Genomic DNA, 25,529 nt, shown 5'->3' with positions numbered 1-25,529 from the left:
TTTCAAATAAAGCTTTTTCCTCAAACATTTCAGCTACTCGGTTTAACATATGCAAAGTTACAGAGGCAAAACAATTATTTTATTTTGCATTCATGCCAGACAAGACAAAGATACACAAGTCAAAACTATTTGAAGTAATTTTGTACCTAGCTGTAAATTCATTTCTGCTTTCCCGGACAGCTTTCATTGGCACAAGAGGATATAAAACTAGGACTTGAAATACAAAAATTGGTTTTAAATAACTACTCTGCTTAAAAAGTCACGTCTTCCATTGACAGAGATAGATGAAAAGAGGAGAGCAACTACTAACAGTCTTATAAGTATCAAGACTTCTTTGAGTTTGTCTTCTGCTTGCCACATTTCTGTTTGATCTATCTACACCTGATCTACACACAATAAATACATTAAGATCTTTCCAATTCTTAATCCAAACACATTATTTTACACAAACGAAACATATTAAATGCCACAATGTGCACTAATAAAGTTTTGTACATCATAATCTCTGGAACATTGAATTATATTTTGAATAGTGGTGTGAACCTGTCAATCACAAGAAGCTTTGCCGGAAGCATTTACAATAATGCAGAGGCTGCAAAGAGACTTGTTAGCATCTGTTAAACAGCTGTCTAGTTGCAGTGAATTACACTCTTTTGGATGCTGAGAAAATTAATGTGAATAATATAGCTCAGCCTTTGTAGGAGACAGGTTTATCCAATTTGTCTCTGCTATGGTAGATACAAAGGATTGTGAAGCGCAGTCTGCAGTTTGAAGTGCCTGCTCCAAAACTAATGTGTCTTTGAATGAATCCTTCCATTTGTCAGGAAATCATGCAGAGGAATGCTCAGCAAATACTTCAAACGAGGAGACGCGAGAAACGGTCCATGAAGTGCCATTCTAAGCCATCGCTGGCTTCCCTGCTTCCCACCTGGAGTCACGTATAAATCATCTCTTCTTTGAAACCGACATGAATCAGAAAGAGCGCACTTCACATGGCCAGAGAGCAAGCAGGGACATAATGATGGAATCAGCATCAGGGACTCAGCTCAACATCCAGCAGCTTGATTTAGAGAAAATGCACAGCTCCGAACTTCTGATACGGTGAAGATGACATGTCATTTTCCTGTAGTTATTAATCCCAAGATGGAGACAGATCGGTTCTCTGGTTATTGATTTTAACAGCATTATATTTCATCCTCTTCTTGCCGTTTAAATTATCTTTAAAGTAGGGCAGATGTAAGCAGTCCATTATAAATACTGGGATCATGAAAATTAAACACCTGGGTTTAATCCAGCTCTGTGCGTCATGCAATACAGCAGGCTCCCCGGGGGGACAGAGATGGAGGTGGCGGGGGCACAAACACCTGGATCTTGCTGGAAATATGCCTAGAACTCGTCATCAGATGTAATCAGCATGATTTTGTCGGACTTGCGGGAGCTCTTGCTGCCCGTGGCTACTTTTCCATTAGCGCTGGGGTGGGTCACGTCCTGTGTGGATTGCTGGGTGTACTGCTGATAGGCTGGGGAGAAGTTGTGGATGGCGTCCTGTACCATGTCTCCTGGGTTTATGGTTTCCTTCAGACCGCTGGAGATGCTCTGCATTGGGGGGATGTTTTCTGCAGAAACAACAGGAGACAGGGTCAGACAGTATTTCTTGTGACTGCAAAGTTGCAGGTTTAAATCCCTGAGAAAATGCATCTGTCTGAATACAAGTAAAAGGAAGTAAATGGGAAATAGAGGCACAATTGTATTTAAAGAACCAATGCATGATTACATATTATTTCTTGAAAATGAAGAGGAATGAGGAAAAAATGAGTTATTGTGTCTATTAGATAAATTTATCACTTTGTTTTTGAATTCATTGTTAAACTGTAAAATGGTGTCACAAATTTTGATTACAGGTTCCAGTAGACCAAGGTCACATCTTTAAATTGTCCAACCAACAGACCTTAATTAACCCTCTAAATCACAAACATGCTTCTGGGTATTTTTTTTGCACCTTTCACATTTTTCTCCACTGTGGGCTACTGCAATATAAAATCATGCACTTTTATGGAAACAGTACAACCCTGGCTGGAAGTACAGACACTGAAATGCATTCTGTGCTGTATAATACATTTATGAAGAAAAAAAATGGTATAAACACGTAAAAAAATTTGTCCAAGTGCCCCAAGGTCTTACCAATTCTGGAACAAAGTAGTATTTTTATTTGTTTCCATACTTGTTGTCTATCTGCTCTGTATAAACACAGCCTGCAGTTCAGTTCATCTTAGACTAAAAGTCCCTGAATTGAAATGTTGTGGAATGTGGCAGGAAGAAAACACCGACACATCCACAAGTAGTTCAAGGATTTTTGGAGAGTTCAAAATCTGATGATTTGTTCTGTATTTAAAGTTTCTGGCGACAACAGATAGCGTAACTTTGTCATTTTTTAAAGACAACATGCCGGGTTTGGGGGTTTTCAGTTTGTGAAAAAAAAACAATCATCTGGTATTATTTAAAGTGCTTAAGACTCTACCTAAAAACTCTAATGCTAATCTGTGTCATTACCATTGTTTGTTCACTGGATTTTGAGTCAAATGTTCAGAACAAAACAGTTTCAAGGCAGAAAAGATATTAACAATATCATTTTTTTCACTTCATACAGAACTAATTAATTAACATTTCAGTTCTACTGTTTGTCCAAAGCAATACACAGTAGCAGCAATATCAAACGAGAAAAAAACACTAGATAGGCATGTTTATTTCTTTTGTCATTGCTTTTTCGCCAGCTGTGGTCTAAATGCATCCACTTATGGACTGAACACAATTCAGTCACTGTCTCCACTGATATTCCCTGAGCATCCAGCTGTGGGCCAAGTTGCATTTACCCCAGAACTAAACGGATCTCCAAAGGGAAAAAAAGAAGAGAGCCGGCAGACATCCTCGGCCTTCTGTTTCAGGGTCACTGGCAGTGTTGTTTAGATTGGCTTTTGGAGGTGGCAAAGAGAAGGGCAAAGTGGGGTTGGAGGGGGTACAGGGTGGTTAGATACGGTCTGCTGGGTTTCTACTTACAGCTTGCCTTCCCGCTCCACAAGGCTGAAGCAGAGGAACACTAAACCAGAGGTGTGGCGACCTCTGCAATCACACATATCAACACCTGAGGGAATGTTAATGTTATTGTCCAAAAGTTATAGGCAGAAACCGGGTGACTGAAGTAATAAAACTAAACCTGAGGAATGAAATTTAATAATCAGATGCTCACTTTGGAGCAATGTTATTACTATACTCAGTCTACACCACAGGATGGGTAACCGATTTCTTTCCATATAGGCTGGAAAACTAACAGTTTCACGTCTTTTCCTTTCTTTGATCATATCAAATTGAAGTATTCATTAACACTTGCAGTGCTTCTGTACAGTAGGCAGTTTAAAGCACAGGTTTTCTCAAAACAAGAAAAATGGCACAAGTACAGAAGCCATTTTTCTTGGTTTTATATAATGTACTGCAGATTTGAATTTCTCTTCATCTTTCTCTGTTTTGCTTTAATGGCAACTGTCCTCTGAGCTATTAGTATCGATATATACCCGTGGGATGATTGCTGCCCCTGCAACTTGACTGCCACCTAGCTCACAACAGCACCGCATTTAAGTTGTAAATAAACACACAATTCAGTTTCTGTTTCTGTTAAAATAGAGGCATTCAATAGGGAATTTTACTTTTTACAAAGCAATGTGATCACTGCTATTTCCAAAGCTTTCAAGTCTGCATCAGTCCTTATTCTGCGGTGGAGAAAGGCAATTAGCCTCGGGAAACGTCAACTTACTTCCAAGGCGGGGTAAAGAGGACAAGAGGTAACTATCGGTTCAGCTGCTTTTCCCTGCTCCCTGTACAAACCGCATCACTCACCTGGCACTTCGTTTTTCTTCTCCTGGTAGACAGTGCAGGTGAAGGCATATCGGAGAGCAATGGCAGCGAAGAACATTTCAATGCAGATGATGAAGTTCTGCCAGCCTGCTGCCACGGTGCCGGCGCCGACTTCCTGCCCGTCGATGAAAAGTGCATTGGGAATGACACCGCAGCGTTCTAGGATGGCGAGGACCATTCCTATGTAAAGAAGCAACATTTTCACCATGAATCTATACTTTAATGCGCTGGTAATAATTTTTTTTTTAAAAAAGGAGGCGGGCTAAGCTTACCTTGCCAGAAGGACAGGAAGATGACAGATTTAATTGTGAGGAATTTGAGCACCGGTTCGTACGGCCTGAGCAGGTCACTTGTTGCGAAGAAGAAGAGGAAAAGAGCGTAGAGGGCCAGGCTGACAGAGAAGTTGTAGATGATTGTGATGTACAGATATCCTCCGTTCACACTGCACAGAAAAGGAATTCAAAGAGTCCATAGTGAATTTACAAACCTTAAATCATGTATTTGCAATCAACGTGACGTGTCTGACTGAAGGTTCCTAAGTTTCTTGATAGTGATTATTCAGTTTTGACACCATTTGCAACTTAGAGCTGAATCTAAAAAGACATCAGCTAACTTTGATGATATAGCAGCCACATTGCATGAACAGCTGGAATCTTTTTGTCATCTACTTTGAAAGAGAAGTTAAAGCTTGTTTGTACGAGGTCTTCTTATTTCCAGGATTCATCCGATAAACAGGCAGACATCTATATTTGACTGTCAGTCCGCCTTTTCTAGCCTTTTTTGTATTCTAGAGAGCCTCTCTGAGGACTCAGCTGTGACTACACTAATTACTCCCATGCAGTACGGAGTGCATGGTTGGCTGAAAGCGAATAAGTAAACAATCTGTGAATCATCGTGGTCTTGCTGCAGAGCTTAAAGAAAGCCATAAAAAAATAAACGGTTATATTTCTGCCTGCTAATTTTGCTGTTGAAGTATATGGGGAAATAAGAGGAAGAATTGAATAAAGTCTATCGTTTAGCTTGACAGTAAGTGGGTGAAGATATAAAGCTGATTGGAAACTTCAGTAACATTGAACTCTGTGCTTCTTCTGAGTAGTTTTGAAACAAGTGTTGTCACAGCTGAATCCTCAGAAAGAGACACTGAACGGAGAGGCAGAGAAGAGCACCTGAAAATAAGTCAGGCGGAATTTATGGACTGCAGATTTTATAGCTTCTGATTTCACGCTATAGACACTTTTATTCAATATATTACCCTCCTCTTATTCTGTTGAAACCCTTATTGGCTCATGCGAAGCACTGAGGTACACTTGAATTAAATTTATCCCCAGCCTTTGTATCACTTGACATACGAAAGTAGAAATATGAAATGAAGCAATTCCTCTCTCCTTAGAATAATGTTCTTCGTCTGGTGTAACATACGATAAGAATTAAGAGGCTTCATTTTAAAACACTTACTACCTTTGGGGATAAAGCAGCAATATAATTTCTTTAGCCCTTATTGCAAAAAACTTCTGAATTACTTGTTTCAATATGAACAATACCCAAGAAGCTGAGATTATGGCACTGACAGTGACACAACTGGGACAACACGCCACAGAGTACCTGTGAAGTTTGAAGCTATCACTTTTAACTTCAACTAAACCTTTTAATCCAGACATTTTTCACCGTGCTTACTGTGAAGAGGTGATATAATTATCTCCATTTCCAAATTGCTTCCGTGTGCACGTAAACAGCAAACGATCCTCCTGGCAATGACATGGATGTGTACGATACATAGAGAATGAAATGCAAAGAGAGGTGCTGCTCACTTAAAATCTCCATCATGATATTTGCCAAAGGCCTGCAGGATGATGGTGATGGCTGCCATGATGGGTTTGACAACGCAGAACTGGAGAGTCGCCTGAAGAACACATTACAATTCAGAGTGAGACATCAAGAGGCAACAAACAAGGACACCAAGAAGGAGAAGAGAGAGGATGAGGATGTCAGAACCTGTTTGCACATCTAATTAGATGGGGAAGCTTTTGTAAAAGCAAGTTGTCTGTGTATCAATAGGCTAACCAGTGGTTGTTTCTCCCCATAACTATCAAAATGCTTTTATTTTTTATTTTTTTACTATGCATACACTCACCAAACAACAAGCTTATTCCCATTTAGTACAGATAATAAAGTTACTTAATACAATAGAACAGCTAACCTGTAAAAAAAAAAAAAAAAAAAAAAAAAAAAAAGCACAAAATCCATTGACGAGCACAACTTGAGTTCACAAATAAACAGGTAAAAAAAACAATTTGCTGTTTTATGAGGGGTTACGTGTTGGACTACTTCTTGGCTTGGAACAGTAGCTTCCTGGAATCTCTGATGCTTGTCTTGGCAATTGCTCAAAGCCAAGAAACTGTCCAGCAGCAATGCCTCATCTGAAAGCAATTTTTTTTTTATCAACTCCAGTTTCTCTGCACGATGAAATTATTCCAGCCTAAACTATTACTTTCATATATAGAACTAAAATATTCCCCCCAAAAATGTTGCAAAATATCCTTTGTTAAAGTGGTTTTGTTAATGCTTTTGTTTGTTAATGCTTATAGTCAGCCACAAGACACTAATGTCTTCATGTTGATGGACAACAGAGGATGGAGACCTGCATGCAATGTAAGACTGCAGAACAGGTGTTGTGTACTGGAGCCTAACCTAACCGATTTGACAGGCTGCTCTAAACTCCCATCACTGCTGCTGCACTTGAAAGCAACAGACCAGCAGTGTTCAACTTGACCAGCCAGCAGGGGTCTTTTTTTTTTTTTTTTTTTTTTAGGAGAAATGGAATTGGGCTTGGTAAAATGGCATAGACAGTTCATTTATAGCGCACATTTACTTTGAAGATTTTAGTACTTGACAGTCTTTACTTACAACCCTACTATTGTTCTAGTTCTAGACTGTCATTCTGAATACCGTCAAAGCAAATAATTTATGATGACGCTTTCTGACATGCTTGATATTCAAAACACAATGCCCACTCATCATGGCAGTGGATAAAAGTGAACTGTGGTTTCTGCTTCAAATTAATTCAGAATCAATAACTGCATCCATGCAATTGAGGGTCTTTAGAGACCTAGTAATAAACTTTATACAAGCTAGGAAACATTGCATTGTATGATACACGTCTAAGATAAGAGGACATTTGATGTCTGCATGCTTGTCAACATCTTCACTAACAACTACACTGCAAGCTCGAGTTCATCAAAAGTTTATGTGAACTTAGGATAATGTGCAAATCTGTTGCCACATTTGACTTTTCCCATTGTTTTTAAGCAACCTCTCAGCATTTTTCATGCCCTCTGAACTTCAAAACTTGTTGGCAAGTTTAAAAGACAAGTCAATCACCAAAACTGTACCATTAATCAGAGCTGGAACCTGATTTTCAATTTAATGTTGGTCCTTGCACTAATCTATGATGTGGTGTCTCGTCAGGATGTAGACATAACTTTAAAATTGTGATATTTCATCAAAATAAAAATTAAATTGAAATCACCATCAGTTTGCCCCAGTGTGGGGAAAAAAATCTGGGCTCCTAAGTGCAACCACAAAGTGATGAGTAACTTAGCTGTGACCAAAAGTCAAAAAGACTTCTCAGCTGAACTGGCCTGAACTGCTGGCTATCAATTCTAATCTGTTAAAAGCAGATCAGATGCTACACAAGGATGAAAATAAATTCAAAATGTAAGTAGTAAACAATCAATAGCATGTGGCTGTGCTGTTTCCATAGAAGTGCAGGATTATATAGACAATATTATATATTGCAGTGAAAAATGAGCCCACAAGAAGTAAAAATGTAGAAGGAGCAAAAAGAAGCTGTTTGGGGGTCAGAGAGCTAAATAAAATCTCATTGAAAATTCACAACTAAAATGGAGTGGAAGCTTCTTCGTCATATATCAGTAAAACTCACTGTTCAAACAAAAACATCCCTCAACGGACTGTATCGCAAACATGGACTGTATATGAAAAACCAGTTGATGTGTGAACTAAGCCTTAAGTTTGGCTTTGAAAACCAGATGCAATGAATGAGGGACGGATGTGTCTGAGAACTGAAGGACACTATGTAAGCCAATACGGAAGCAACCTGTCAATAAACTTCCAGGTAGCGACGCTGTGAAAAATAGCCAGTTTTATTGTCTATTTTAGCCTAGTTTCATCGTCTGTTTTACTTGAGGTCATGGTCTCAATTGAGGTCATGAATTCATAAAGAAAATGTTTACTGATGCAACAAATCAAGGGTCAAGTACGGTCATTGTCCCATAGACGTCCATAAAAATCAGACTTCTGAAAAACAGAGGAGTCGCCACCTGCTGGCTGTTAGAAAGAATGCAGGTGTAAGGCACATAAATGTTTGCTTCACTTTTCAGACCTGTAGGCTACGCTTAACTTTCATATACAGTATGATTACAGACCTCCAAAACATATCTCTTCATACCGGCAGAAGTTAAATAATGAAATCTACTCTATGTATCAGACCTGCTGCCTCATACTTTTCTCTTTTGTGCTGTTGCCCAGCATCCCTGCATCTTTAATTTCTGCAAAGCAACACTCTGATCCCTTTCTGACAAAGCCTCTGCTCAACATCAAGTCAATTCTTAATAAGTATAAAAATTTCTGTTCTATTTTAACTGCTGTTTTTCTGTTTTTCCTGCTTTTAAGGGAAGCGAATCTTGTAATTGCCCATTGCGTAACCTGAAGTACATGTTGTTTTTTATTCACCCACTTGGGAGCAGGTTGTGAACACATCACTGACATATCAGCAGCAGCTGCTGTTTACTCATTCAACAGTTCTGTAGCAACATTATAATTCATTTTGAGTTGTGTGTCTGGTCACGTCGTGAATCGGTGTCCAATATTCAATCTTTTTTTAGTGTTTTTACGTTTCTACCAGCTCCTGAAGGAAATAATTGGCTCTTTAACTGCTAAATGCTGCACCATACTAAGCAGCTCGTCACAAACTGTGTCCGTTTGCATAACAGCTGTGACAAAAAAAACAATGCTAAAAAAAAAGAGCAATGGGAGTGAACCAAAACTGTTAAGTTACAGACACCAGCATAATAAATAAATATGGTATAAATCCCTTTAAAGCCCTGGAGACCTGCCAATTCATATTGTGATGCTTTTTTATTTATCACTACAAGCGACCCTATTGACACCTTTACATAGCTATTAGATGTACTGCTGTGGTAAAACTATTAGTTAAAGTGAGTATCCTCCACCTTCTAATTCTGCAAAACCTAGGCAGTCACACCCAACTGCACTTCATTGTTTATTCATTTGGATACAAAATGGCCATCGCCAGCACACCAGTCCCTGGGCTCCACAAGATTCCCACTTGTACCCAGTTTAAAGAAAATTATCCCCCGAAGCATCCCATGATATGATAAATGACTTATAACTGAAATGTCAAAAAACAGTTTAGGATGTAAGAGCAGCTTATCCTCTAACCTTATCTTCAAGAACCAACATAACTCTAGGCTGCTTTTCCATATCAGTGATTCATTTGTTAAGCCCTCTTCTAATGACACAGCGAAGCTCCCACGAAACGTGCAAAGAATTTGAATGCTTTTTACCCTCCAAAAACAGATCAAGACCTATCAGATCTTGCACTCTGCCAGTTTTAGTACTGTGTTGGAAGGAGCCGTAGAAGATATTTTAACTCAGTCCAGGTTTAGACTTCGCCTCACCTCAAATTTTCTCTCAACAACAAAACGTTGATGTTTTCTTACTCCAAATTCCAACATTATGTGATCAATCTACTGTATATACGGTGTGCTCCAGTATTTCAGTTGGAATGAATTAACATGTATGACAGCAGTTATTTTGAAATCATGTGTGCTTCATTTCACTTTGGTCTTGACCTGCAAAATAGCATTTAATTTCCAAAGTGTTCGATATATTGACTCCTGAATGGTGAATGAATGTCAATGAGGACAGTCTATTTAAAAGGCAGAAAATCTGGTGATAAAAACTTTGTCTACACCTAAACTTTAGCAACATAAACTCTAACCAACAAATGACACAAAAATGATCAGAGTTTTAGTGCAGTGCTTCTGTATAAAATCCACAGGGCTGATCTTTAATCGTTTTCTCATTTGCCACCAGGGGTTTTTCTTTTAAAGCACTTCAGATTCCTGTTGAGGTACATGGAGTGTTTATCACTTGGTTCTTCAAAAAAATCATTTCACAATGTATTTTGTTTTGAAGATATAACTCTCAGTTTCAATATCCATCAGTGTTAGACTGGAAGCTTGTGCAGCATCCCAAGACACTGGAAGGGAGCTCTGCGCTGACAGCTCATATCATCGCTCTGTGTTTATTATCAAGCTGTTTTCACCTGGCCTCAATTGCTTTTGTTTTCCTTTTTCCCTCTTTTTAAACCATTGGATGTTATCCCCTGAAAAGCACACAGTCAATTATAACAGCTGTCATTTTAAAGCAGTCTGGGGATCTGGGCAGAATGGTAATTTACATCGCAGCATTGTTTCTTTATTTATTTATTTTGTAATGACAATTTGATGTGTTCCTATTCTCCGTGTGTGTCGGATTGCGTCAGCGGTCAAAAGGAGCATCTCCAGAGCCGAGATAAGGAGGTGACTGAAGCTCACCTGTTTGCAGAATCTTAAAAAGCCGATGGAGTAGCTCATTCCGACGAGGCAGCACGTACCATAGAGACAACTTGACCTGTGAAGACAGCAGGAGGAGGTGAGCTTTTACGTGACGTCAATGCTGAAAACATCACACATTAAGCATCAGGTAAGAGAAAAGAGTTCAAGCCTACAAACTGCATGTATAAGTGGCAAGCAGAAAAGGAATTCATGTAGTATGAAATAAAACAGTTCGAACATAAAACACATTGATGAAAAATGTTTAGTTTTTGTTGATATTAGAGCTCAAATGAGCTACTTTGAGTAATTTTTCAAACAAAAAATTCAAAAATGTGTTTTGTTTTTTTTTTTAGCTTGCCAAACGTAACAACTGGCTGTTTCATCTTTGTTTAATACCAGATAAAGCTGAATATATTCGAGTTTTGGACCATTGGTTGATATCACCTTGAGCCCCTTGGGAAACTATAACAGGCTCTCTGTTTTATCTTTTGAAATTTGACAGACAAGACAACTAATCAATCACTAAACACATTTTCTGCTGATGGAATGATAATTAAAAAAAAAAACAAAACATGTTTATAGTAATTGCAGTAATAGTTGACACTCCTGCTTTAGTTTAGGAGTTAAAAATGACAAACTGAAAATGGTCACAAGCATGGTTCATGCAAGGGCATAAATATATATTGTGCGCAATAAGAAGATTCCCGATGCACATACAACACACCTCATTTTGATTGTTTTGTCAATAGGAATACTGCTATTTAGACCAAATCATTATCATTGCTGTTATTCAATGTGTTCATGAAACATCACATGTAACATGTACATGAGGTCGTGTCTTGTGGACAGGTCTGACAACATAAATGAACTGAACAGACTCTTTCTTAAAAACATGGTGTATTCAGGTAAATCCATGATACTGTTATTTATTAGTATTATCACCATACACTCAGTGTGTGGCGTTTCGGAGACATGTTAGTGGTTGGAGAAGGCAGACGGATTAAATTAAACTGACGAGACACACTGGGCTGTGCTGCAAGGCTGAGCATGGAGGCAGCGGCAGCAGAGGAAGATTAAGACTAAACTCAGCCTGATCCTAAACAACAGCTCAAAATCAGTCAGATGCAGCTACGGAGCATCGTCAGCCTCGATCATCTCAGGTGCTGTTCAGATCACTTTAGGTGCTCTTTATGCTCTTAACTGTCAGATTATACAAAAGAAATATTCCTATTTTTTTAACAATATTTCATTACTTGCCTCATGGCTGCACCTCTGATTGTTTTACTTTATCTGTAGTTTTACTGCTGATATGTAGACAACGCCCAAGCACACCAATGCAACCAGGTTATTTGCAAATAAGAGGACAGACAGTCAAAATAAATTCAAACAGAGATTTGCAGGTAGGATGAAAATAGTCCTTGCTATTCCCTGCTTTGCTTCCTACAAACCTGGTCTGTATCTGAGGTGTCATTTTGAATCACTTCACATTTAATGTAGTTTATTCATGAGACGGACGTATTAAACTTAATCGACTATTGATTTACATTAGAACATGACTGGGTTCAATGTGTTACTATCGATTTTCCAACATGATAACAAGTAGATTATGTTGTAATTTTGCGTAAACACATAAACAACATGATGAATTTATCTGCCATGCTGTTAATTAAAACATAATCTATGAAATATGCTACAACTTGAAGAGACCACACCTTTCCTCAAAAATCGCTCGCTGAAAATTTCTCTCTGACTTAAGAGCAACATTATCTGATGTCAGTGGGAATCCAAAAGGATCTATAAAAGCAAAGTGAACCTTTTACAAATAAGATGTACACACTGTGCATCTTGTTTCCACTTGCTGGTGTCAAGCCGTACCGTCGTTCATCACGACTCAACATTAATGTCTGTACTGACTCATGAAGGAGGCAAAGAGCTGCTGCCTTGTGGCTGAGTCAGCCATAAAACACAGTCTATAAAGATTGATCAAAAGCTCAGATATAGAGGAGGACGGTCACCTATGACCAATGCGGTTGTTTATTGGCACCACTTTTACTGTGGTGTTCAAACCGAGTGCTAATTCAAGGCCAGAAAATGCACCTTGTACCTTTTATGATCATAAACATAGAGGCAAAACTATACCAGAGTTACCCTGGTCAGGCTAAAATGTTTTATACTTCGGAGTGAACATTTTATTTAACAGAACTCTTTTAGTCCAGCATGCACATGTACAACCAACAGAGAGCACTCACTGGATGGGCTTCCCTCGGATCTCTGACATGATTGCACTCTCTCCTCCCAGATACTCAAAGGACAGGCTCAGGAAATTGTAAATGACAAAAGCTGTAACACAAAGAGAAGGGTTATTTCTTTTTTTTTCTTTTAAACCCAATATCAAACAGATTTCATGGCTTGATTTTAAATGTAGAATAATTTCTCATCCCCTTCAAGTATAACTTCACTGACAAGGTCAAATTATTTAAGAGGAAAGAAACTTCCACATGATAAAAAATAATTAGTCCTACATTTTGGAACAATAACTGTTTCAGTCCTTACATTAAGAAGCTTCCAAGGGTTCTGTGTCTTGGAAATCCCTTCCTAATCCTTTGTTGCTATTTAAGGAGGGATTAAATGAAGCTAATGCAGATGGTGTCCAGTCAAGAGAAGGTTCATTATGTTTTAGCCGTAGCCGCTGGTGGTATTCTAGCCTCCACTTCTTTCTGATGCACTGCACTATTAATCAGCCACAAAATTGGCCTGCAAACTGGAACCTAATCTCCTGAATAATGTATTTCCTATTTTTCCCCCAAATTACTTGTAATCCATTTTTCATATGATTCACCTTTGCCATTAGTGAAGTGCGTTAGTCTTCAAACTTCAGTGTGTAATTATTGTTGCAATGTACAAAGGCAATTAAACTGCAATCTAGAGAACAGGATCTGCATTATGTTTGAATATTGAAAACTGCTCAACAAATCTTAAAATCATCCTAAGTTCTGTTCCACAAACACAATAAACAATTGTTTAAGGAAAAGAAAAAAAAAAGAAAATGGATGCTTCTAGAAATGTAACACCTCCAATAATGAGGGCTACCTACATGAACACAATGACTGGTGAGAAAAACTAGTTTGGTCACTTTTTTGGTTTCCCCTTCCTGGCAGCCATCTAGCATATGAAGGCAGGAAAACAGCGGTGGCGGCTCAGAAAGGACGTTATCAGGAAGAATATTTAGAGCTTCAGATACTTACCTTCGTAGCAGTCCCGAACAGAATCAAAATAGACGTAATACTGGTTGTTGCTGATGAAGAGGAGGCTGAGCCAAGAATCAAAGGCATAAACTGGCACAATAAACAGGATGCGGATGATGTAGCGCTGCTCATTAGGGACGGTGTAGGATCGAAGGTGTGTATAGATCTACAATGAAAACATGGACAAAGCACAAAAACCATCAGCGAAAAAGACAAAAAAATGACCTTATTGAGTATTGTTATGGAATAATAGAGCAGGGTTATGACTTAAATAACTTAGAAACCTAATTTCTGCTAATGACATATCAGAGTTAAATTATGTAATGTAACCTTCATGTTACACAACACAAAAGTAGCCTGCTTTTACTGTGTAACAAAACAACAGCTCACAGACATTAACTAACTTTGAGAAGGCTGCACGATTATTTTCATTATAAATCATTAACTTAATGTGTTATCTGAGAAGTCAATAAAAAGCCATTTCAATTTCCCACCACCCAAGGTAACATCTTCAAATTAACAGTGCACATTACAAACTGATCCAAATGACTGATATTTAGTTTGCATTGATATAAAACAGCCATGAAGAAGAAAATCCTCCATTTTCAGATCTACAACTAGAATATACAGGACAAGACATTTTAGTTAATTGCTTTTCAAACCCTCTCTAAATCAACGATTGATTAATCAGTGAATCATTTAAGCTCTAAATTTGAGGGTTTGCATCTTTGTAATTTTACATCCCAATAATTCTGTTACAAAGACAACAGAAGTACATGTGAATCCTTTGGAATTATCTGCATCTATGAATGAATTTGTCTGAAAATAAGTTACAACTATGAGCAAAGATGCTGAGTAAAAAGGACTGAAGTCAAGATTGAATACATCATTCAAGCACTGACAGTGTAGGATAATGGCATATGCATAAACATATTGCAGTTAGCACACTTGTGGGTGTGGGTTGCAGCAACTTAGAATAAAAAAATAAACAAAAAACTTGGCTAACAAGAATAATCTGCTGATTAAAAAAGACATTCAGTAGACTTGTGTTCAAGAACAGCAATTGCATAAAGCAGGGAAGGTTTACAAAGTAACCTTAGAGTTTATATACTGATCAGACGATGGTTAGACAGGTCTATAAATGGAGATGATTTAGTGCTGTGGCGGGGCTCCCTAAAGGTGGGCGCCCAGCTTCAAAAGCACAAACTGAGCTATAAATTATAAACACTTGAGTTACTTGCTCAACCACACTGTGTTTGTCTATGGCTGGGACTTAGATGAAGAGCAGATCTAATTTTATGACCACATATCACAGCAAACGATGTGACTAAAAGGTTCACAGTGGGTTTGCAACTGTATGGTGATAACCAACATGAAACAACTTACCACCATTATTACATGGCTTTAAGATTTGTAGCTTATTTGGTCATTTTTAAGTATCAATAGTCTCAGTTTATGAGACACTTTTGGTAAAAGAAGGAAAAAGTAGCAGTAATAACTAAGTTAGTTCCTAAAGCACTGAAGTGATGTATAAAGCACAAGACCGTGAACACTGAAACACCCAACTTTAAATCTGGCTGGAATTATTTACGGCCACATTTTATCTTGTACCGACTTGTTCTGTCTGCCACTTTGAAATGCAGCAAAGAGGTTTTGTAGAATAAGAGATTAAACAACTCCCATTTTAATGACCTCCCAGAACATTAGTGCTTCAAACTTACTGACCACACCTTATATTGTGCAGCGCCGACTTCACATACAGAAGCAGATAATGAGATCAGTAAATAAACTTTGTTTCACAGAGACGATAAAGGTCTTAACCTTTAGATTTAATGCACACACACAACTCTTCCACATGGCCTCATATGGCCTCTACAAACATAATGCAGTGCAGCTGGCAACCTTTAGGGGAACACACACAACTAACGGCAGATAATCCAGTGTTCATCATTTTTAGACCTGAATTGGCTTGACAATATAGATTCTTACACCAGTCATGATGAGTAACATTAATGAATTACTCTGAAAAGGTACAATTGTTCATGAAGCTGACATAAATGACTGTTTTTTCCATTCTGACCTCAAGCATATGAAGTATGTACAGTATGATCTGTATGTCTGCAGACTGAGATAAGCCTTGAACAGTATGAGGAGAGTTCAGTTAGATTGTTTCTTTCAGGTGATGTAACGTGACCACATGACTACTGTGGCTAATGGCACCAAAATGAAGAAACCAACAACAAGGCTGTTGGGAAATATGAAAGAGAAATAATGCAATAGTTTATGTCACTGCAAATACAATCTACCATCAAATCCATTCTTCTTTGACTGATACTCATAGGATCTCTTCAACTAAACAATTAGCAGATTTAATTGAAAAATCTGTCAAACTGTCTCTCCGACATTATTGTCCCTCTGAAGATGAATGCAGTCGTGCAGAAAAAGCTCTTAAAATGTAGCGCTTATTAAAGACCAAAGCATATTAGGGGAATATTATTGTGGTGCCAGAGACGATGGCAAACGTTTTCTCATAATAACTCATGACTCACTCTTCATAAAAAGACCATTTAAAAAGGACTAGCCAACTGAAAGTTTCTCAGTCGACCAAGCTGCTTATGACTCATTAGTCAACTAATTGTTTGTGAGGGGCAATCCAAGTAATTCACACTGAGCTTGAAACACTGTCGACTAATAACCATAACTCTCTGATGAGATATAAAATAAAAACAACATCACTTCAATATTCAAATTGTACCTCATCCAACAACCAACTCACTGTAATTACAATTTGTAAAACTGCAATGTCATCTAAGGCAGAATAAAATTAGACAGGCTTTTTGTCTAATACTTGGAAACTGTTCAGGCCTTACTTCACGCAAATATGTTTAATATTCTTTTTCTTTCAGGTGTTCAAATGTGAAAATGTGCTGCTTTTTAAATCAACCTATGTGGTTGTAACTTGAATATCTACTGGTTTTCTGACATTTTAGTAAAAAAATGAAAAATAACCATTAGCTGTAGCTCGAATTTCAACTTCAACTTGAAAACATATTCCACTAGACAATCTTAAGTACTTTTTCCATATAGATTTGGCCATACCTTCATGCAAAACATCCCATTTGGTTGTTATTCAACCCCAAATTCACTCAAAGCTCAAAAGATGGCCACTACATTGACTCTACTGGTGTTCATGAAATATCCCAGCTCTATTTAGTGACAATGTGTTTTGCTGTGCTTTGGGAAATATGTAAAAAACATATAATTACTTTAAAACCTCTGAAAGTTCCAACCATTTTGTAGGTATTTTAACCACAAGCAGTTATTAGAATGATGTTTTCTTGGTGATATTTTGCCGAATTTTAACGTTAAACTTACCATCCGTGGTGTTTTGTAAATTTTGAATGCTTTTAAATGACTGCTCAACGTCCAGAGTCTGTACTCGACACATGCAGCTTGATTAAATGCCCATTAGAGGCTGCACATTAAAGCCTGATTACTGTGAGGGTGGGGGTGGGATGCATTTGGCCATCTCTACATGTGAAGTGAAGCAGAATGGAGATTGATGCTCTCCATTTGCTTGAAAACAGCGAAAAACCCTATGTCTTTCCTGATAGGAATTCATATTTGTATGCTGAATAAACACCCAAGTAAAGCTCACTGAGACTTATTTCTGCAGTTTGTGCCCCGACACTAGATTTAAGGACAAAGGCAATCATGAATGTGAAGACATAAATAAGCAAAAACAGAGGTGAATCTACGTATTATAACTTAACACCGGTGCCATTTGCAAAACGTAATACAGTTGAAAGGTAGGAGATAAGTCTGGTCTGCTGCTCTTAATCCCAAATGCTTAAAGTTGCACAGGGACCAATAAGCCCACCACAGAGAAAAATGAACCACACTCCACTGATTACTAGCGCAAAAAGCACCGGCAACATTACAGCAAAGAGGATCTAAGGTCATTGTCTATTGGTGTTTGGTATTCAGAATGTGAGTTTAAAAGTCTATAGCAATCCTCTAGAGCCAGCTCAGATGAAACACCAGCAGCATTGCAACACTAGTCCTGCAGACCATTTCATTCTCCCAGTGTGACAGAAAAGATGCCTGTTGGAAACCTGCTCCACTCTCCCAGCGGAACACTTGCTATTTATTTGTTCAATTAAAATGTCTTGCTGGCAAGTGTTTGGGCCAAACACGTACTATATTAAAAAAGATAGAAACCAATTTGCTGGATATTGAGTCACAACTCCCAATACGAAGATTGTTTTTGGATCACTGCATGCAACACGTTGATGCACTGTGAGTGCGTGTCAAAAGGCTTCCTAAAGTACACAAACAACAACTCTTTAATTAATTACACCACACAATGGTAAATCAGATGGCTGTGTTAACGTAAATGTGGCTATAAAATCCAGCTGAAAGATGGCCACACAGTCAGTATTTGGTTTGTAAAATAATTAACTCAATCTGGAACTCTTGCAGTTACACAACATGAAAACCACAGCGAACAAGAAAACAGCCTCATCCTTTATAAGGCCGTAAATGTTATCTCAATATCAATTGATTTCCCTGCTGATAATACACAGCACCCTTCTGCATTCTCTGCAAATGATAAAAACCATAATGATAAGCTATCATCTCTGCACAGGAGGTAACTCGCCCACACAAGAGGAAATGCTTATTTACAACCGCGAGGAAATAGTTTTTGGGTAAAGGTGGTCTGTGTTGAGCCATTTACTTCTTCCTGTGTATTTATTGTCCTATAATCAGCAAGGGGGGATTTTTTTTTGTCAATTTTAATCAGATATTAAGCAAGTAAGACATTCCCACAATGAAGTGAGGGAAATGTAAACGAGGCAGGGACATTAAAACCTGCCTGGAAAAAGGAGAAAAACTTTCAAACTGAACAAAGTGTCAGAATGGGTATGAGAATAAGAAGCTGAGACGCTGAATTCAGTGCACTGGAGCTGTAAAGTAATAAGCCTTTATGGATATAAGAATATGTTTCTGTCCTCTGGCAAGGGAGGTGCAATCTGTTGGTCCCAAACCATCTCTGATTACACATTTACATCACCGAGATTGCAGCGCTTTGAGGCTGTGTTACTCACTGGTGCTATATGCAATGATTTGCAGCTCTTCGGGCTTCATTGTTCATATGCGAGCCTTCTGTGAAATGCTATAAACTCACCTGGTGGCATGTTATGAGCAAGGCAGACCAGACAAATATCCCTGAGAGGGCCTGAGCAGCCACTGTGTTTAAAAACATCTCATCCTCGATAATGGAACCGTTGCTTGTCCGGATAATGGTCATATTGGAGATGTCTGACTTGTCTGGGAGAATTGGTGCAGCCAGGTGCACAATGGAATTATTTTCGGCCGATGAATCCATGTCTTCCGGAGAAATGTTCATCTGAAACAGAAAGAAAACATTAGAAGTCAGGGGGAGGCATTCAGGGAAAATGTAGCAGCACTTCCTTCTGTGCGGTCGACTGGATGTTAATATGCACAAGAAAAAATGCAGTGTTTAATGATTAAAAAAAAAAATAAAAAATTATCAGTATAAAATTAATGACAAAAAAATTTAGCTGCTGTGCAGGCTCAGACAGTAATTTTTTTGCTTGTTTTTAATGCTCATTGTAAACTGACTGATTAAAACGGGCAGATTGCATAAGTTTATTCTGCTTTCTGCTCCTTTTCCTTCAGAAGTTTAGAAACTTTTGTTTTTGTATTGAATTGTTTTTTTTCATTTGTCAATAAATGAAATAAAAATAAAACTAAACTATAATAATAACAATGAATTCACACAAGCGCTTCTTCTATTGAAAGGAAGAGACATATTTTTCTTACTATCATTCAAATGATCTTTACAGTCAACAAGCGGCTCACCTTGTAAAGTGGAAAGAGGAAGCAGCTTTATCCCGTTTAAACGACACTGTACACAAACAGTCCACAAACCAACGTTACGGGATAAACATTAAGAATAAAAGACACCTTTCAGAATAACGCAAAGTGTCCATTTAATGCCATTTACAAACGGCCCGTCGACTTCATCCGACTCAACAGGCTAGACTTCCTTGTTTGAGACAGGTGCCTCACCGAGGTCAAAGTCCGCACAGTCAGCGAGCAAAAAAGTCGAGCAAAAGCGACAAGAAAACATCCAAAAGCCGCCACAGATGGTGTCGTTTACTCTGAAAAACAAGCGAAAAATGGCAAACTCTCAGTGGAAACAGTTTGAATGCCTCGTTGAGCGGCGACGCGGTGGAGCAGCGGAGATAAACAGGTTGGGCACAGGTGAAGGAGTCACGTGGCTTCAGCGCCACGTATGTCGTCATCACGTTGACACATGACGGAAAGATTGCGTTCATCCTCAACTGTCACTGACATTTTATGATTGCTTTTTTTCCCCCAACTTTTTTTAGTCAGATTTATCACAACAGCAAACAAGACAGGAAAGATTTTGAACTCTGGAATCAAATAAAACAAATCAAGCATAATAATAAAATACTATAATGACAGATTACATCAACTCTAATTGGGTAACAGAAATTATCATGGTCTGTATTAACTGACATTCAACTATTGCTTTCATTCCTTCTTAAATATTTTTTTTCTACTTATATTTATCACGACAGCAAACAAGACCGGAAACATTTTGAACTCTGGAATCAAATAAAACAAATCAAGCATAGCAATAAAACACCATCCTGACAGGTTACATAAACTCCAGGTGGGTAACAGGGATCATTATAAAATGTCGTAACTGACATTCAACTATTGTATTTAATCCATTCTTTTTTTTTTCACAATATTATTGATATTTATCACAACAGCAAACAATCCACGAAAGTTTGTAAACTCAGCAATCTAATAAATGAAGTAAATAAAATATCACAATAACAGATTACAAAAGCTCTAAGTGGGTAACAGGGATCTATCATAAACAGCGTATTAAAGATCTACGGAGTATTTGTGCATTAGATGTATACTTATAAGAGCTGAGTTGTTTGTAAGAACATAGTCAGCCATTATTTAAAAAAAAAAAAATATATAGTCCAAATTTCCAGCTTGACAAGTGTTTTCTGCTCGTCTTCCTCTGATATTAATCTGAATATTTGGTGGTTTTGAATTGCTGATCCAGGACAGGACATCAAAGGGCATCATCTGCAACATCTCTCAGTATTTTCTGCTATTTTATAGGCAGAACTAATTAATTGAGAAAATATTTGTATTGACTGAAAATGAAGGTTTTTTACAAGTCTGAAATTTATGCTCCAGTCGCTTGACGCTCTAGGAAAAAATTAACAAACTAAATCTGCTTTGCATTCCAAGGCCCTTATCAGAATACAGATCTTTAATTTCACTGGGAAAAATAAATCCAAATTAATCATACATGATGGAAATGTATTTAATCTTACAAAAGTACAAAGTTCTGAGGATGATATGCAGCAACATTCTGCAAAGCTGAAACACAGACACACACACACACACACACACACACACACACACACACACATATACTAGTGCTGACCTTTAATTCTGCCTTTTCTCTCAGAGTGATAAAAGAGCTGTGATGAAAACTGCTACTACACAATATATTGCTCTAAAATGTGCTGAAAAGACTAATTCACTGTTCAACTGTATTGTTGCTTGTGTAAAAAGAGCTATGATAAAATTAAATAAAGCAAAGGCTTTTCCAAGTCTAGAACGGCCTAGAGTTTGATGGGATTATTTGTGATACTTAAATCTGTATTCAATGCTATACCCAAACTATCCATCGCTGGGGCAGAGATGGGTTAGCTGGATTTTTTTTTAAGTAGAAAAAAAAAGGTTTCAGAAGTGACCCATACATGGTGTCCTTTAAGAATTTATTTCAATGTTTGCATTCTAAAACACAAAAAATAATGAGCAGTATGAAACATTACCAAAAACTGCATCGCCAATACATATTTTATACAGTGTTAACCGAGGACACACATTTTTCAGTCTTTGAGAGGATGGTGGGATGCAGGAAATCCTTTACAAATACATGAAGTCTCCAGCATGTTTTCCAGAAGACATCTTGTACTTTCTCAACAAATAAAAAGGGTCAAAGGAATTACATTTGGATCCATACACTTCTATCTTGGAGCACTAGCCTATAATTTTGAAATTACAGATTAGTTTTAGGGAAGGGTTTTGGTCAAAATAGAAGCAGAGGAAAAATGTGACACGGGGGTATCTAGATGATCAGTATTCCACCAAATCTACAGGCTTCAAGTCCGTTTCTATGACTCCCTACCAGACTTGACAACTTTTGATGATCTCTTTAATCTGTTTTACTGCATCTATGGAGGAATCCTTCAGTGCCAGTCCAAGTAAGACGGGCCTGCTGCCAGCTTCTTGTGACACAAACATTCCCAGGTTTTTGGCACAGACATGTGTCATTGGCTGAAAATAGAAACACAAATAGGACATCAGATTATCACACACAAAAATGTTGTTCAACATGCAACAGTTGTTAGCATTTACAAATATGCTTTTGCATAAAGTTGACATCAGATCATTTTAGTAATGTTTTCAAAGACTGCAAGAATCACCTTATTTTCCAGTCACACTCAGAAAAATTTTCCAATCAAATGATGTGCTCTTGCCACTGCATATGTGGTAAATAATTTGATTTGCCTTTTCTGTCATGGAGCATTATTTGTTTGGGGCATATCATAACAAAACGAATTCATTTTTTTTCAAAGTTCTCCTAAAGTAAGCAGCATTTGCACCTCTTACAATATGACGATTCCATTTTAATTAAATCTCTCATGTGGCTATAGAATGTTATCTGGCAGCTGTACGATCCAGTAATCTAGACAATAACAGAGATAAGGACTATGTGCAGTTATCCTGGTTCCCTTCGCTTATTCTAAAGCTATTCTTCATATATGAATAATGAGAATATAAGTGTTGTATTTTTATGTAACAAACAAAAACTCTTGTCAACTTCACAAGCAAACTTCATATTAATCCATTATTCTATTGATGGCACATCCCCTGTGTTGTTTTCCTGTTAGAAAATGACAAGCTCATGCAGCGATGAAATAGGTTTCCTTGTGTAAATTTTGACAGACCACTGAACTCCATGCCTGCACACATTTAATTTCTCCACAATCTACCAGAGCAGCTCAGAACCATTCTCATTTGCCCTTTCACACCATGAAATGAGTTACCCTGTGTTGCAACAAGTCGTTCTGACATACTGTGAACAAGTCTAGATCACACTGATGCGATATTTATCTAAGCAATTTCGTCCAGCCATACCTCGTCTTTGCCCAGCAGCACTTTAGTGGAGAACGATGGGGTACTGATATCATTAGATCTGGAGTCAGGTGTGACAGATATCAATGTCCCAATTTTGCCGTACTGAGTGAGAACTACGAATATGTAATTACTGAACTCCGTGCAGACGACTTCTGTTGGAATTCCATTGACTTCCTTCTGCGCTTGTTTGGATTTGATGATGGGCGCAGCCATGTTGATAACTCTGGGAGGAAAAACACAGGAAATATTATTTGGAAGGCAAAACATACAAATAGTTGTTACAGTAGAGTGTAATAGAGTGACAGTGTAAACATAATAGAATAAGAAGAAAATAGCTAATCAGTGTTTGCATTACAGTTTAATGTGCCAATTCTTTATTGTAAAATAAGTCAACAAAATGTCCAAAAAACGTAACCTGAAGTTTTACATTTACTATTTATTCTTTATTTTCTTGAAATTGACTATTATTCATAGATTAAAATAGTAGCAGATTAATCTTCTGTTGTGATTGATCTACAAAGTGTTTCAGCTCTCTATATATTTGATGCTGAGTTGCAATGAACAGTAACATATTATAGATATAGGCTTGTTTAAGTGCAAATGAAAACCATCTCTTACTTTTATATTTAAAAGTAAAGTGTCTGCTGTGTATTGCATCCTACTGACGACAATATATTCAGTTCAGCTTGTCAGGATTCACTGTTTTAGTGTGTATGCAATTTTCAATTGATTATCTCTGCCTTTTGGATTGTTGGTGGACAACACAATGAAACAGAAACATCAATTTGATCATTAAAATGCACCAGTTACTACCAAAGCAGGCACAGTTACACACAGTTAAGAGATTATCAGACTGTATGCACAGTTAGCGTCTATGTAGGGAGACCAAACGCTAGACAAACTAAAGTATTGCGTCTTCTCTAAAAATCCACATACCACCTGCAGAGATCAATTATTTCGGTTACTTTTCAGCAGGGTCTTAAGCAGAGAAGCATGGTCAGAACTGATGCTGCTGAGAGGCTAGCGTTAGCTGCACAGCTAATGTTAGCTCCCGCGGTAAACATAGCAGCTGAAATCACAGCAAACTCCTGATTCCGTGCCTGCACAAGTCCTCACCCCGTGTCCTCGTCTGTCCACAGTTTAACCTTTATTCTGTATGGAATCCTTACACTTTCTGCAACTTCAGCGGCTCTGTCATCAACCCTCCACAAACCGAAACAAATGTGCCTCGTTTGTTGAGAGGACGCAGGCTGCGTGATGACGCAGTTTACGTCACCGATCCCAACTTCCTGGTTTGTTTGTGGAAAGAAAGAAAGAAAGAAAGAAAGAAAGAAAGAAAGAAAGAAAGAAAATGTAGATTTTGTTGTAAAATTCTTAACTTATCACAAGTTAAAAAACACAAACTCACAAATAGGCTACATAATCCAAACTTGTCTTTGACTATATGACCATGTATAATGATATTCATAAGCAAAAACATGAACTGAAAACTAAGCTTATCCACTGTAAAACATCAGAAAGGCAGTGAAATCAACATATCTTTGCTTGTGTGGTGCATGCAAATATCTGGACTTTGCTAATTTCTTTTTAATTCAACTTATAATGTGATTTTTTTTTCAATATTGGATCACTGACAACTTGAGCCATTCTGATTTAATAGGACGAGTTGAATGAATTAACAGCTAAAAGTTCACTCAGATTGACTTCACAAGATGCATTGTTACAGAGTTAAAACTGCTCAGAACTATCTTGTTTTCATACTTTGAGAAAACATACTTGCTAAATGGTAAATTAAGTTTGGCTTTTTTGTTTGTTGATTTTTTCATGGTAATGTACACAGTTCTAATAATGACAACTGTTAGTTTTGAATTCATCCCCTGATCTATAGATTTTAGTGTAACTGAGAGCAGTGTTGTACACTGTCATTCTACTGGCTGATATAGTGCTATAAGTTCTTAATGGTAAATAACAAAGAAATGTGAAAGTAAAGCAAGTCAATAATGATTTTCTGTTAAGATATTCAACTCTATTTCTTAAGTTTATGGAACTTATTTTCTGAAGTTTAGTTAATTTAATTTTACAACTAAAAAATCACATCTTAGGAGATGATTTTAATGAATTAAGTGCTGTTAACACATTTATACATCAGCAAAAACACTTTTGTTTCTCAGCTGAATGAGCATGAAATAATTTGCAGTGTTGGATAAATATTTTAGAATGAAACTGGATATTTTTCTTTCATTTTTAAAATTCAGTCAAATCATGATAAAAATGTACCTTTGTCCAAGTGACACTTGATTGGCCCTACAAGTAATAACAATTAAAATTAAAGCTGCAAGCAGCGTTGGACGGGTCCTCGCATCCTTGAGCTGGCTCGGCGAATCCGCGCACGTCCACCAGGTGGCGCTGCGACCGAGAATGCATGTCGGCCTATGGATTGATCAGGGAC

The 25,529-nt window shown here is 37.7% G+C and overlaps 2 protein-coding genes across 4 annotated transcripts; both read right to left on the bottom strand.

Annotated features, from left to right (window-relative positions):
• Window positions 1–57: 57 nt before the first annotated feature.
• On the bottom strand, window positions 58–20,487 carry tmem184a (transmembrane protein 184a). The gene is made up of 9 exons (XM_023293471.3): window positions 19,676–20,487; window positions 18,978–19,199; window positions 13,790–13,955; window positions 12,794–12,884; window positions 10,545–10,620; window positions 5,715–5,806; window positions 4,179–4,348; window positions 3,889–4,086; window positions 58–1,616 (listed from the first exon to the last, which is right to left on the bottom strand). The coding sequence occupies exons 2-9, from the start codon at window positions 19,197–19,199 to the stop codon at window positions 1,387–1,389; spliced, it is 1,245 nt and encodes a 414-aa protein (XP_023149239.2). The 5' UTR covers window positions 19,676–20,487; the 3' UTR covers window positions 58–1,386.
• Window positions 20,488–21,637: 1,150 nt separating this feature from the next.
• LOC129347581 (proteasome assembly chaperone 3-like) lies at window positions 21,638–24,365 on the bottom strand. 3 transcript variants are annotated; one of them, XM_055005234.1, is made up of 3 exons: window positions 24,250–24,365; window positions 23,081–23,303; window positions 21,638–22,216 (listed from the first exon to the last, which is right to left on the bottom strand). In XM_055005234.1, exons 1-3 carry the CDS (start codon window positions 24,276–24,278, stop codon window positions 22,064–22,066), a joined length of 405 nt encoding a protein of 134 aa, XP_054861209.1. In that variant the 5' UTR covers window positions 24,279–24,365; the 3' UTR covers window positions 21,638–22,063. The 3 variants fall into 3 exon arrangements, with proteins under 3 accessions (XP_054861209.1, XP_054861210.1, XP_054861211.1); XM_055005235.1 differs by having other exon boundaries at window positions 24,197–24,356; XM_055005236.1 differs by having other exon boundaries at window positions 24,181–24,311.
• Between the last annotated feature and the right edge of the window lie 1,164 nt (window positions 24,366–25,529).

The sequence above is a fragment of the Amphiprion ocellaris genome, chromosome 19 (genome assembly GCF_022539595.1).
Source record: "Amphiprion ocellaris isolate individual 3 ecotype Okinawa chromosome 19, ASM2253959v1, whole genome shotgun sequence".
NCBI classification, from domain to species: domain Eukaryota; kingdom Metazoa; phylum Chordata; class Actinopteri; family Pomacentridae; genus Amphiprion; species Amphiprion ocellaris.
This window is presented reverse-complemented; position numbering and strand designations above follow the sequence as displayed.